Here is a 15235-nt window from a genome sequence, read left to right as displayed (position 1 = left end):
CTAGGTTAATTGGGTTAACTAGGCATGTTAGGGGCTAATAATTTTGACCATAAAGTGTTTTTTTTTTATTAAAAACTGCTTTTATTATAGCCAAAATAAAACAACTAAGACTTTCTCCAGAAGAAAAAAATATCAGACATACTGTGAAAATTTCCTTGCTCTGTTAAACATCATAATATCTTAAAAAGAAAAAAAATGTAAAGGGGGGCTAGTAATTCTGATTTCAACTGTTTATCTATCATTCCAATGGTTGAAAAAATACATATGTAAGCACCCATTTATATACATATATATATAATATTTTGAGCAATTTTACATATATTTTACCAAATACAAATATGGAAGTTGTATCTCATATATGTCATTTGCATATTTTCCATGTATAATCTTTCTATATGGGGATGCACATAGCCAGGGACAAAATGAGAAAACTGTGATTAATTATACACACTAATACATTGAAATATTAGTATATTGAAAAAAATATACACAGAAAGCAGGTGGCTGTAATCAGTAGTGTCATGGTAACCAGTCTGACTCCTCCTGTGCCAGCGCGCTCTGCAAGCTCTCCTTATTCCTGAGTGTGTTCAATAGGAGCTCCAGTGATTTGACCACCGGCTGCAGACCACCACCACTTTGTCTCTTCCCAAAACGTCCGATGGGTCTCACACCTCGTCCCACATACCAGAATGGATCGATCTCTGGACCTTTTTGGGACAGGTCAGAGCACATCTTAGTATTACTAGTACATATTTGATGTATAAATGCAGAAACTAGAAATATTTTTGGCTTGATATCAAAAATAAAATTGATTGTAGATTTAACGTAAAATGGAGCATTATTTAAATACAGTGCAAGTATTTGATATGCTTGTAATACAGAAAGAAAATCCATTCAAACAATGTTTAATTCTTTTAATAATTGAACTTATATTAAAGATTATCTAAAAACATTTTACATTTAAAACATGATTTTGAAAAACATTTTATTCAGGTCGAGGATTAAATCACTAATGAAGGCAAGGCAAATTTATTTATATAGCACATTTCATACACAATGGTGATTCAAAGTGCTTTATCAAGAATAAAAGTATAATAAAAAAAACAGCAAAGAATAAAAATTATTAAAAACTGATTAAAAAAATTACAGGTTAAGGAATAAAGCAATAAAAAAGACATTGACTATTCGACTATAATTGTGCAGTGGTGGTTTTATTTGTTAATTTTTTTTAAAAGAACTATAAAAAATGCTAATTGTCTAATTACACTGATAACTTTTTAGATTTAAGACGACCGTTTGTAAATAACTGTAACGATATATCTCATATTACATGAATTGCATTTACTGTCACATTATCAGTTTGACACAGTAAAAATATACATTGTTAAACGTTTTACAGTGTTTAGTTTTATGAATCAATTACTTTTGTTCCCGTCTATTACTTTTTGGCTAAGCACAAAGTTACATCCATTAAAAATTATTTCATATTTCCATGTTGACCTTATAAATTAAATAAATATGCAGTGCATTAAAAAAATGAAAATTTACTATGACATTTATGTCTTTTCAAAACTGGATGCTTTCCTTTCAAGTTATTTTTGAAGATGTAACCAAATTTTGGAGGGGGGGGGGTATGCAAGAGATATAGCCCTTTTTACAGTTATTTGCTGTAATCATGCTAATTTGATTAAATTCACATTACTGTGAATATTTACAGTTAAATCCTGTAAGGTGATACTAATGTAATTTACTGTGAAAAATTACAGTAACATAATTTGAAAATCTGGAATTTTCTTACGGTGTAAACTATGGTATATTAATATGCATTTTAATAACCGTATGGAATTTAAATATATTTATATATATATATATATATATATATATATATATATATATATATATATATATATATATATATATATATATACAGTTAAAATCAGAATTATTAAACCCCTTTGAATTTTTTTTTTTATATATTTGACAAATTATGTTTTACAAATCAAGGACATTTTCACAGTATGTCTGATAATATTTTTTTGATTTTTTAAAAACCAAGCTATATTTTTTTCAATAGTCTACAGAACAAACCATCGTTATACAATAACTTGGCTAATTACCCTAACCTGTCTAGTTAACCTAACTAACCTAGTTAAGCCTTTAACTGTCACTTCAAGCTGTATAGAAGTGTCTTCAAAATATCTAGTAAAATATTATTTACTGTCATCATGGCAAAGATAAAATAAACCACTTATTGGAAATGAGTTATTAAAACTATTATGTCTAGAAATGTGTTAAAAAAATCTGCTCTCCGTTAAACAGAAATTGGGGAAAAAGATAAACAATAATTCAGGGGGTTTAATAATTCTGACTTCAACTGTACATAGTCAATCATTTTATGACTATGTATATATATTTTTTTCCATTTAATTCCATACAGTTATAAAAATACTTATTGATAAACTATAGTTTACACTGTAAGAAAATTCCAGATTTTCACAACGCTACTGTAAATTTTCACAGTAAATTACATTAGAATCTTTTTAAAAGATTTAACTGTAAATATTCACAGTAATGTGTTGTGAACAGAATTTTATTGTAAAATTAATCAAATTAGCATGATTATAGCAAATTACTGTAAAAAGGGCTATCTCTCTTTCATGTTAGTTATAGGAATTCAAACTCTTTTTATTTAATTCAACAAAGACATTAATAAAAAATTTACTTTTATGCTAGTATTGGCACTTTTTTGATATTTAGAAATAACAATGTTTATACAGCCCCCAAAAAAATTCGGTTACATTTTCAAAAATAACTTGAAAAAAAATCATACTGTTTTGAAACAACATGAATGTTATAGTAAATTTTCATTTTTGAGTGCACTGGACCTTTATTTAGTTTTATAAGGCTAACATAACTTTATTTAATATTATAATGTGGAAATATGAAATAATTTTAAATGAACATAACTTTGTGCTTAGCCAAAAATGTAATAAACAGGAACAAAAGTATTTGATTAATAAAACCAAACACCCAAAATGATTTCAAAGTCAGGGTAAATGTCAGAATGACTAGCTGAGAAAAGCCTGCTTCACAGTAAAATATAGTTCATTCTACAAGATAATATTGTGAAATCACAGTAATGGACTTTAGTATCTACTATGAAGTTACACTATATGTCTCTGATTTCACAAAAAATGTATGTAACAAAATCAGAGTAAATTACTGTGAACTACCTCACAGTGATTTGTTGTGAATTCACATACAGTATTTTTACTGTGAAATGAATACAATTATTAGGCAGTAATTTAATGTCAATTTAAGGTTATATTTTTAGTGTAGAATATCTGTATAATTCATTTCAGTCTGTACACTGTAAAAATGCTTATCTTACTTGGTACTTTTGTCTCGGTTCTATGTAAAGTAAAATGTCATTCTTGTTGTTTTCAAAAATACTGAATCATTAAAACAAGAAAGACCTGCCAGACATTCTTATTTGTCTAAAAAAACACTTAAGTAACAAGACAAGAATATATATATATATATATATATATATATATATATATATATATATATATATATATATATATATATATATATATATATATATGCATGTTTTGCAGTATAATGAATATTTTTTTTAATAAAACATAAACATGTAAGATCAGCTCTTCTGCCAGCCATTCTTGCATTCATTTGTCAAAGTCTCTTGAAGCTTTTAAATTAATAAAGTTCCCTACGATGAAAAAAAAAGAATGTAATGAAACTTACTTCTGTTATCGACATTGTGGACGATGTGGAGGTCATGCTCGACTGTGGTGCCATGTGCAGAGGTCTCAGAGGTGGACAGAATGAGCAGCAGCAGGAATGCAACCGTCCCCAAGTGCGAACCAATCAGGCACTTAGTCACGGGCTGAGTGAAGGCGGTGAGCAGCATGCTGAGTCTCTAATACAGGGCACTGCACGACACACAGCAGCTGCATGAAAACAAGAACAATATTTCATTCACATATAATATAATATAATATAATATAATATAATATAATATAATATAATATAATATAATATAATATAATATAATATAATATAATATAATATAATATAATAGCAGATCATTTAGATTGCTTTAAGGAAAAACTCACTTAGGTTTGATTACTTTTTTCTGAAAACAATACAATATTTTCCACTTGTCTAAAAAATGCTTGTTAATTTAAGAAAACGTAGATATTTGGACTAGAAACATGACAAAAACTTTAAATAAGAAAACGTTTTTTACGTTGTGAAACCCCTGAAAGGTCACATCAGGTAGAAACTAATCAAAACTGTCATTACTTATTTTCAGACCAATTTCTGATAAGAAAGGAGTTTTAGAAATCACCTTTGTTGATTAAATCAGTAAGACTTACATGTGTCTTTGGACGTGTACTCTTCAGCAACAGATGTTTTTGAGGTTGGAGCCTCTTCTTCAATCCAAGTAATTCAGGAATGTCAAGGTTTCCTGCTTATATATCACACGGAGACCGTCACGGAATAGATTAGATCACGTCAATCTAACAGGACATCCTTCCATACACACGTACACCTCCCACTTCTTTCTCTCCTCTTCTTATCCACATCAGCATCCTCACTCCTTTTGATCCCTTGACTTGGATCCATCACACTGAAAGAGCGATGAGATTGAGCTTGTCTTTTTAGACACACCCTAAAGCACTTTATCAGAGATTTTCTGACACCCTAGCGCAGTTTATGAGGACTCTCCACTGGTGTATTGTATTATCATATCACCTTATCCTCACCCTATGTCCAACCCTAACAGGAAACCTGTGGCAAATTTCAATAGTATCTGACTGCAGACTTGCATATGTAATCTGAGACATGCAGTCTCAGACTGAATGCACTCAATGGAGCTAGTGATGTCACTGTGAGAGGACTTTAGCGGTTTTGAATTGCGAGGACACGTAATATGTTGTACATGTGATTAAATACATTTGTCCTTGTAAACCACCTAAACCAGTACACACACACACAACTAATTTAAGAAATACCACAAGGTTGACTGAAAATGTATATATATTCTCTGCCTGTGTTGGCGTGTGTTTCCTTCAGATGCTCTGGTTTCCCCCACAGTCCAAAGACATGCGGCATAAGTGAATTGAGTAGTAAAAATTGGCCGTAGTGTAGTGTGTGTGAATGTGAGAGTGTGTGGGTGTTTCTCAGTACTGGGTTGTGGCTGGAAGGACATCCACTATGTAAAACATTTGCTGGAATAGTTGGCCATTCATTCCACTGTGGTGACCATATATATACATTTATACGACAGTTCTGTCTGGTTTTTGAATCTGATTGGCTGATAACTGTGCAATATTATGCAAATAACAGCACTCATTTAGCCTCTTAACCCTTTACTCTTGTGTATTACTTCGCCCACATACAGCGACAAGCAAAGACACTCTACAGTTTGACAAATATTGCTGCTGTTTGACAACAATGTACTTTTGAGGCTTTTTTCAGGGTGGCCGAGAGAGCTTAATACGCTGCAATTTAAGAAAGCTTGTACAATTACAAAAACATCAGCAAATAAAGAAACAATCTTCATCAATATGACAGCACACATGTTGCAAATTGGTCACAACACAGACAACTGAAGAACCGCACAGCAAATTGGTCACAACATAAACAAGTAAAGAAACGCGCAGGAAATTGGTCACAACACAGACAACTGAAGAAATGCGCAGCAAATTAGTCACAACACAAACAAGTAAAGAAACGCACACAAATTTGCCACAACACAAACAAGTGAAGAAGCGCGCTGCAAATTGGTCACAACAAAAACAACTGAAGAAACGCACAGCAAATTAGCCACAACACAAACAAGTGAAGAAACGTGCAACAAATAGGTCACAACAAAAAAAATTGAAGAAATGCACAGCAAATCAGTCACAACACAAAAAAGTAAAGAAAAGCACTGCAAATTGGTCACAACACTTGCAAATATTCACGTAACAACAGAAATGTTTCTAGGGGACCCAAAAACATGACAGACCCTGCTGAGATGTGTTATTATGCCATGACTGTTGCTTAGTGAAGTGATTGGTGGTCTTTGAAAGTGGAGTTGTTTTTTGCTTATTTTAATGTCTTGATTACACAACATAACACATCCATATCTCAGCAGGGTCCGTCATGTTTTTGGGTCCCCAAGAAACATTTCCGTTGTGTTATGTGGATATTTGCAAGTGTTGTGACCAATTACTGTGTGTTTCTTCAGTTGTTTGTGTTGTGACCAATTTGCTGCACGTTTCTTCACTGGTTTGTGTTGTGACAGATTTGCAACACGTGTGCTGTCAAATTGATGAAGATCGTTTCTTTATTTGCTGGTGTTTTTTGTAATTGCATGTGCTTGCTTAAATTGCAGCATGCTAAGCTTTCTGGTCACTGTGTTTTTTAGGTGAGAATGTAGTTGTTTAGATTGCAACTATGCAGTTTATTTATAAGGATAGTGTCTATTTTAAATATTTATAGTTTTGGAGAGACAGTGTGTCGGCGGCAAAGACTGTAAAAAAATATGGACGTAGTATCCGTGACGTCACCCATAGGTTTCTCAAAGAGCATAGAATCACCAAGAAACGACACTCTATTGTTATTTGGGAAACAGCCACTAGATGTTGCTAGAGTCACACGGCAGCCATTTTGGAATGAAAATAGTGAATTAAAATATTGAGTTAAATATGAGTTAAAATGAGTACATCCCCTTTTGAAAAGTAACATTTTAAAAACAATATCTCAATGAAAACAGACAATTTCCAAAATGTTGACAAGACTAAGTTTAATTCATCTAATTTCTAAAATATCTGTTTCACATATAACATAAAAGGTTAACAAAATAACTTAATTACTATTTTTTTTGTTTTGTTTTACTCAATGTAGGGTGAAGCAAAATGAGTATACACAACTGTTACAACCTCTCTTCAAAAATGGCTCGTTTTAAACAGAGAAAGCAACATAAAAAACGTAGTAAACATAGTAATCGTTTTTTTTAGCAATTTATTTTTTACCAGAAAACAACAAAAAATAACGATATCATCCTTACCCCAAAACAATTAATAAACGAATGAAATAATAAATCTCCAAACAAACAACAAAAAAAGAAAAGCAAAAGGAAAAAAAATGCAAAACAATGCTGGCTGGTCCACATAAGCTGCGTTCTCCTTTTGCCTCCTTGTTGGCGGCTTTTAAACTCTCATGACAAGCAGGTGCGTCCACCCACGGCAGAGCTAAAATAAGTGCGTATGCGCAAACTGTTGCTGATCCAAAGTCAAGAAAACAAAGGAAGGTTAGTAAAAAAAAAAAAAAACACAAAAATCAAGACACAGACCGTAACAACAACAAAAAGTACATTATCTGGTATTTTGTATGGCCTCCGTCATTTTTGATGAGAGCATTAAAAAGCAAGAAAAAATATATATATAAAAATAAAAATAAATAACTTTGAAAAAGTAGCTTTTTAAATAAAAACTTTAATCACCAGTCTTGCGATTATTTTACCATGGTTTTACTATAGTTTTACTATTGTTTTACCATGGTTTTACTATCGCTTTACCATGGTTTTACTATCATTTTACTATCGTTTTACCATTGTTACAGCAGCTAAATGCCGAAGGCTTGGCATCTCAACGCACGTTTTTACCTACACAACCTTGCTTCCTCTTCAAGTTTAAATTCACTTTATTTAGATTAATGGAAATACATACTTGCAATTAATAATGGTGAATCCCTTAAGCTGCGGTCACATTGGGCTTTGTGTGTGCGAAATTCTGTCGTACTGCGCTGCGAAAAGGGGCGGGATTAAACAAGATGATTAGACATAAAAAAAGCGAGCGATTGCTCCATGTTTTAAATTTCTGTCCAGAGAGGTCCAGTTTTGAAACTTAGTGCATGACCTTGCGTTTCCGGTCTGACGCATTTGAGTGCGTATGAATGGAAGTCTATGGGAGGAAAAGCCCAGTGTGACCGCAGCTTTAGCGTCCTGAAAGGTGTGTGTGTTTGGTGGTAAAAACTGCATGCGTTCCCTTCCTCAAGTCTTCTTCTCTCAAGCAAGAAACACCGCCTTAAAAACCCTTTGTGCACATACTGCCCCAAAGTGGTGACAGCCAAAAATACATTCACATCAACACATAGGCTCCTACACAACGGCCCCATAATTGTTGGTGTGCAACTACAATTAATCTCTTAAATTATCAAAGGAGCCAAAAAAAGGTGTCTGTGTACTACTTCTTTAAGGATCAGTCCATTGTTTTTTTCTAACAACAAGCAGATTTTGCAAACCTTTCAGTAATCCTGTTTTTGTCTTCAGTTGTACAGAGCGGACAAATCCCTTTTTATCAGGATATGTCTGAGTGATTTTGCCTAATGACCAGGAACCACAGGGAGCAGTTGGATCCATAATGACCACTATGTCATCAATATTGAAGTTTCTATGTGGCTTCCTCCATTTTTGTCTTTCCTGTAATAGTGGAAGATATTCCCTTATCCACCTTTTCCAAAACAAATCAGACAAGTATTGGACTTGTCGCCATCTACGTCTGATACACAAATCATCTTTTTGGAAAAGTCATGGAGGAGGAAACGGCTTTGATCTCAACAGCAAGATATGATTCGGCGTTAGTGCTTCCAAGTCATTCGGATCATCAGAAAGCTTTGTGATGGGACGGTCATTAAGAATAGCTTCAGCTTCACAAAGAATAGTGTGAAAGCCCTCATCATCCAAGTGTAGAGTGTAACACCTTCTTTACAAGACGAATGAGCTTCTCCCACACGCCTCCATGATGTGATCCTGCAGGCGTATTATGGCCCGTTTCCACTGAGTGGTACGGTATGGTACGGTTCGGTTTGGTACGTTTTTATGGTCATTTCCACTGTCAAAAGGCGTACCGAACCGAACCGTACCGTACCACTTTTTCGGCACCCTTTCGAAAGGGTACCAAACACGAGAAAGGGTACCAAAAGGCGGAGCTAGATGCGCAGCTGAACACTATTGGTTTACAGAGATACGTCATTCGCCTACGCAACAAGCCACAATGAAAACAAAAAACCCACCATGTTTGAAATACACAGCTGATGAGCCGAGACATTACAGCAGAATTATATATACATATAATAATGAGCCATGGTCGATCCAGGCTCAAACAAACCTTGTCGTCATCTTAATGAACAGCCACAAAGCCATGGAGTAGAACAGAATCTACCCTGTGCCTTGTAGTATTTTACGAGGCAGTCTGAAGTGCGAGCGGTTTCGATTTCTTCCTTGCGTTCGTCACGCGTCTATATCTGAAATAACAAACTTCTTGAGCTAATGATAATAACCTGAGCTTGATTATTGACGTGCTTTTGAAACCCGATCCTGTAAGAGGCTGACAAACGCCAGAGTGAAGCTCGAAAAAAAGGAGAAGCCGGAATAAAGGAGCACATTATTTTTCAGCAAACATGAACAAAATGCCATGTATAACTATTATCTTTTAACTTTTGGACTATTATGAACTGTGAATGACGAAATTATTTTCTAACAGAGGCTACATGTGCTGCTGAAGATTACAGATACAGATAAGAGGTTTTCAATGACTGTGGGCTATATTTTGTGTTGCTTTTGAACCTAAATAAGCACTAAAGGTCTGCTATATGTAGTTCTTCTGTAATTGGTAACATATCGGCAACTGTAAGGGGATGTATGTGTTTATGTATGTTCATTTATTTATTTAATATAATTACAGACATTACAGTAGGCTATTTCGCACTGTCATTGATCTGCAGTTATAATCAACTCATGTTTATAGAAAAGTTAGTAATAAACATTTCTACACAAGTATTTGTGTGTAAAGCATCTGTTTTGTGAGAAGTGCTTCTCATATGAAATGTGAACGACCTGTACAGCTTTATTGTAGACATTTCCTCGAGCAAGAATGAGGTCGACTGAAACTTTTTGTCATACACCACGCCCACCAAAAGGATATCCTTGGTAGTGGAAACGCAAGCCTGATAAAGGTGACCCGTACCGACCCGAACCGTACCGTACCGTACCAGTCAGTGGAAACAAGCCATTAAAGGTCCATTTTATTCCTTCTGATAGAAAAGCTGAATTTTATCATGATCCAAACTCTTCAAAGCAAAGGAGAAGCACTTTAGCATCGAGAGCAACACTGTGTAAGTACATTTAGACCTGTTTTCAGTTGCTGTGTTTGGTTAGAGAACACTTAGACTTGTTTTCAGCTGGTTGTGTATGGTTGTAGGACATTTAAATTTGTTTTCAGTTATCTGTGTTTAGTACTAGAAAGTTTTAGCCACTGTTTCCTTTGTTACTGTAAGAGGTTGTGTGCCGAGCCGGACGTTTTTTCGCTCCCCGCCGCTGCAGTTTCGGGTGTTTTTTACTTTGGAGGCGTGTCCAAACGCCAGTTAAAGACTATATATTTGAGCACAGTAGGCTTAGCTAGCAGGAGAAGCACTTTAGCATCGAGAGCAACACTGTGTAAGTACATTTAGACCTGTTTTCAGTTGCTGTGTTTGGTTAGAGAACACTTAGACTTGTTTTCAGCTGGTTGTGTATGGTTGTAGGACATTTAAAATTGTTTTCAGCTATCTGTGTTTAGTACTAGAAAGTTTTAGCCACTGTTTCCTTTGTTACTGTAAGAGCTTGTGTGCCGAGCCAGACGGTTTTTCGCGCCCCGCCGCTGCAGTTTCGGGTGTTTTTACTCTTGAGACGTGCCGAGCTGAGCTCAATCAGCAAAGCGCTCAGGGGTGTATATAAGCGGCTAGTCTCACCGTGGCAGCGGTCGCAGCAGCCTCGTGTGAAGACCGACGGGAGTAAAGACTATCGACTCTACCTGTGCGACTCCACCGAGCAAAGACACCGACAAAGCACTTGAGTACTTTTACTTTATTATTTTACTTTATCTCTGCACTCATTATTGTTTTCCTTGCACTTTTATTATGTGTTTACTAATTCCTGTTGTTACTAACACTCGCAGAGCACGGGAGGTACGTTGTGGGCGCAACCCTCACAACCTTCGATCAATTCATGTATCTTCTATTTCACAACTCTCTCTCTCCGTGGGCCTCTGGAATTGTCAATCTGCTGTTAACAAGGCAGATTTTATTACCTCCATAGCCACTCATTCTGACTTTAATCTCATGGCTCTAACTGAGACCTGGTTGAGACCTGAGGACACTGCTACACATGCAGCTCTTTCTACTAATTTCTCTCTTTCCCACACTCCTCGTCAGACAGGGAGAGGGGGTGGGACTGGACTACTGATTTCCAAAGAATTGAAATTCACTCAGAGACTGTCCCTGCCAAATATCAGCTCCTTTGAATTCCATGCAGTCACCACTATCCACCCCTTCCGCATAAATGTGGTCTACCGCCCACCGGGTACATTAGGTCACTTCTTAGATGAACTGGATGTTCTTCTCTCATCTTTTTCTGATTATGACACTCCCTTGTTGGTGCTAGGTGACTTCAACATCCACATTGAAAGACCTCAAGCTGCTGACTTCCAGACTCTGCTTGCATCTTTTGACCTCAAAAGAGCAACTACTTCTGCTACTCACAAATCAGGTAATCAGCTAGACCTTATTTACACTCGACATTGCCTCGCTGATCAAACACTAATAACTCCACTACAAACATCGGATCATTTCCTTCTCTCTCTCAACATCCACATTACCCCTGAGCCGCCACACACTCCAACTCTAGTTGCCTTTCGCAGAAACCTACGCTCTCTCTCACCCAATAGACTATCCACCATTGTTTCAAACTCTCTTCCTCCATCTTGCAAACTCTCTGCACTTGATACGAACAGTGCCACTGATACACTCTACTCCACGCTAGCATCATGTCTAGACAGACTATGTCCTCTTACATGCAGGCCAGCCCGGGCCAGTCCGCCTGCACCCTGGCTCTCTGATGTTCTCCGTGAGCATCGCTCAAAACTTCGGGCTGCTGAGAGAATTTGGCGAAAAACTAAAAATCCTGAACAGCTCATAACATACCAAACTCTTCTGTCTTCTTTCTCGGCTGAGGTTACTTCTGCAAAGCAGACATACTTCCGTCAGAAAGTCAACAGTGCCACCAATCCTCGCTTGCTTTTTAAAACATTTTCCTCCCTCCTCTATCCTCCTCCTCCACCCGCATCCTCCACACTCACTACTGATGACTTTGCTACATTCTTTTGCACCAAAACTGCAAAAATCAGTGCTCAATTTGCTGCACCTACAACAAACACACAAGATACACCACCAACACCACACACACTCACCTCTTTTTCCCAGCTCTCTGAGTCTGAGGTTTCCAATCTCGTGCTATCAAGCCATGCAACCACCTGTCCGCTTGATCCCATTCCCTCTCATCTCTTGCAAGCCATTTCTCCTGCAGTCATACCAACACTGACTCACATAATTAACACATCTCTTGACTCTGGTCTATTCCCTACTTCATTTAAGCAGGCTAGGGTAATCCCACTGCTAAAGAAACCCAACCTGGATCAAACGCTACTTGAAAACTACCGACCGGTATCCCTGCTTCCATTCATGGCCAAGACTTTGGAGAAAGTAGTTTTCAATCAAGTCCTGGATTTTCTTACTCAAAACAACCTCATGGACAACAAGCAATCTGGCTTTAAGAAAGGCCACTCAAGTGAGACTGCCCTGCTCTCTGTCGTGGAGGATCTCAGAATGGCTAAAGCAGACTCTAAATCATCTGTCCTCATCTTGCTGGATTTATCAGCTGCTTTTGACACTGTAAACCCCGAGATCCTGCTATCTACGCTTGAGTCACTGGGTGTCGCAGGCACTGTTATTCAATGGTTCAGTTCTTACCTCTCGGACAGGTCATTCAGGGTGTCTTGGAGGGGAGAGGTGTCCAACCTACAGCATCTAAACACTGGGGTACCTCAGGGCTCTGTTCTTGGGCCACTTCTCTTCTCTATCCACACGGCATCTTTAGGAACAGTCATTCAGAAACATGGATTTTCCTACCACTGCTATGCTGATGATACCCAGCTATACCTCTCTTTTCACCCTGATGATCCCTCGGTTCCAGCTCGCATTTCAGCCTGCCTGTCAGACATTTCACACTGTATGAAAGATCGTCATCTTCAGCTTAACCTCGCGAAAACGGAAATGCTTGAAGTTTCTGCCAACCCGACTTTACACCATAACTTTTCAATCCAGATGGATGGAGCAACCATTACTGCATCCAAAATGGTAAAAAGCCTTGGAGTAACGATTGATGACCAACTAAACTTCTCTGACCACATTTCTAGAACTGCTCGATCTTGCAGATTCGCACTCTATAACATCAGAAAGGTCCGACCCTTCCTATCTGAACATACAGCTCAACTCATTGTTCAAGCTCTTGTTCTCTCCAAACTAGACTATTGCAACTCTCTACTAGCCAGGCTTCCAGCTAATTCTATCAAACCTCTTCAGCTGCTTCAGAACGCAGCAGCACGAGTGGTCTTTGATGAACCCAAAAGAGCACATGTCACTCCGCTACTCACCCATTTGCACTGGCTTCCAGTTGCTGCTCGCATCAAATTCAAAGCTCTGATGTTTGCTTACAAAGCGACCTCTGGCTTTGCTCCTTCGTATCTGCTCTCACTTCTGCAGATGTATGTGCCCTCCAGAAACTTGCGTTCTTTGAATGAATGTCGCCTCGTTGTTCCATCCCGAAGAGGGAAGAAATCACTTTCCTGAACTTTCACATTTAGGAAGAATGTGAAAGTAGTAAGAAAGAATCAGATCTTAACTGCAATACTTGGCCACGACGGCACATAAAACGACGGATGCGATTTATGCAGGAATCTGTATCCAGAGAATAGGCTACTTAAAGGTGTACTGCTTGACTGGCCATACAGGTAAACAAAACTCCATATCTTTTAACACTGCGACCTCTCTTCACATCAACAGGTCCAAAGTAATCCACTCTAGTGTTGGAAAAGGGAGGAAGATCCGACGTGATCCTTTCCTTTGGCAAGTCAGCCATTTTTTGTTCCCCAACTTTGCCTTGAAAACGTCGACACACAACACACTCAGAGATTACTTTCCTACAAGCAGAGTTTGCATTAATAATCCAGTACCTCTTTCGTAAAGTTGACAACATGTGGTTTCTCCCCGCATGACCTAGTTGTCTATGAACATGTTGCATGATAAGTTTGGATACATTATGTTCTTTCGGTAGAATAACTGGTCTTTTTGTCTCCTCGGGTATTGCTGCTCTACTAAGTCTTCCACCCACTCAAAGTAAACCATCCTTCAACACTGGATCAAGCTTGTAAAGGTTACTACACCTTTTAACTCCAGATGTTCTACTTTGCAAGGAAGAAATTTCTTGTTTGAAAATCCAATAATTGCTGATTCTGCTCGAGAAAGATCATCTGGTGTAAGATTTTGACCATAGAATCCAGTTCGAAACCTTCTCATTTCCTCATTAACTTTGTCCTGTTCTACTGTAGAATTGTTCTTGCCAAAAGTGAATGAGGACTGAATATAATTTCTGTGTTGCTTGAGCTTCAAAAGAACATCTTTAAACTTTAAAATCCATGCCAATCCATGTTTTGTCCAATCAGAAAAATAGTTCAAGAGTTGATGAATAGCACTGTCAGAACAGTTTGAAATAGCAGCATTTACCACTGTATCGCTTTTTACCTCGAGAGTCATTCATCAAAGCTTGGTCAAAAGAGGACAGTGGCCATTCTTCTGAAGCTTCTAACAGAAAATCTGGACCCTGTATCCATCTGCTGGATTTCAAGAAGTTTTCAATAGACATGCCTCTAGAGGCATCATAAGCGGGATTCAATTTTGTGCCAAGATGTCTCCACTGTTCAACATATGTTGCATCCCTGATGATCGATACTCTATTTGCAACAAATGTATGAAACCTTCTGGCATCATTGGCAATATACTTCAGTACAGTTTGGCTGTCTGTCCAAAACACTGACTTATCTAGATCTAATTGGAGTTCCTTCTTAAGTATCAGGTCAATTCTGACTGCTAAAACAGTAGCTGCAAGTTCAAGTCTTGGTATAGGTGTTTCAAAGGAGCAACTCTAGATTTTCAAAGCATGAAGGAAAGTCTCACCTTTTTAGTTTCATCTTCCAGACGCAAGTAGGAAACATAACCACATTGACTTGCATACGAAAAGTGATGCAACTGAGCTGTCCTGATCATTCCAAAATCCTTTGACTTGATA

The 15235-nt window shown here is 37.1% G+C and overlaps 1 protein-coding gene across 1 annotated transcript; it reads right to left on the bottom strand.

The window, feature by feature from the left end:
- Positions 1 to 34: 34 nt before the first annotated feature.
- prlh2 (prolactin releasing hormone 2) lies at positions 35 to 4464 on the bottom strand. The gene is made up of 3 exons (XM_056451061.1): positions 4404 to 4464; positions 3769 to 3974; positions 35 to 707 (listed from the first exon to the last, which is right to left on the bottom strand). The coding sequence occupies exons 2-3, from the start codon at positions 3932 to 3934 to the stop codon at positions 520 to 522; spliced, it is 354 nt and encodes a 117-aa protein (XP_056307036.1). The 5' UTR covers positions 3935 to 3974; positions 4404 to 4464; the 3' UTR covers positions 35 to 519.
- Between the last annotated feature and the right edge of the window lie 10771 nt (positions 4465 to 15235).

The sequence above is a fragment of the Danio aesculapii genome, chromosome 24, assembly GCF_903798145.1.
Source record: "Danio aesculapii chromosome 24, fDanAes4.1, whole genome shotgun sequence".
NCBI lineage: Eukaryota > Metazoa > Chordata > Actinopteri > Cypriniformes > Danionidae > Danio > Danio aesculapii.
This window is presented reverse-complemented; position numbering and strand designations above follow the sequence as displayed.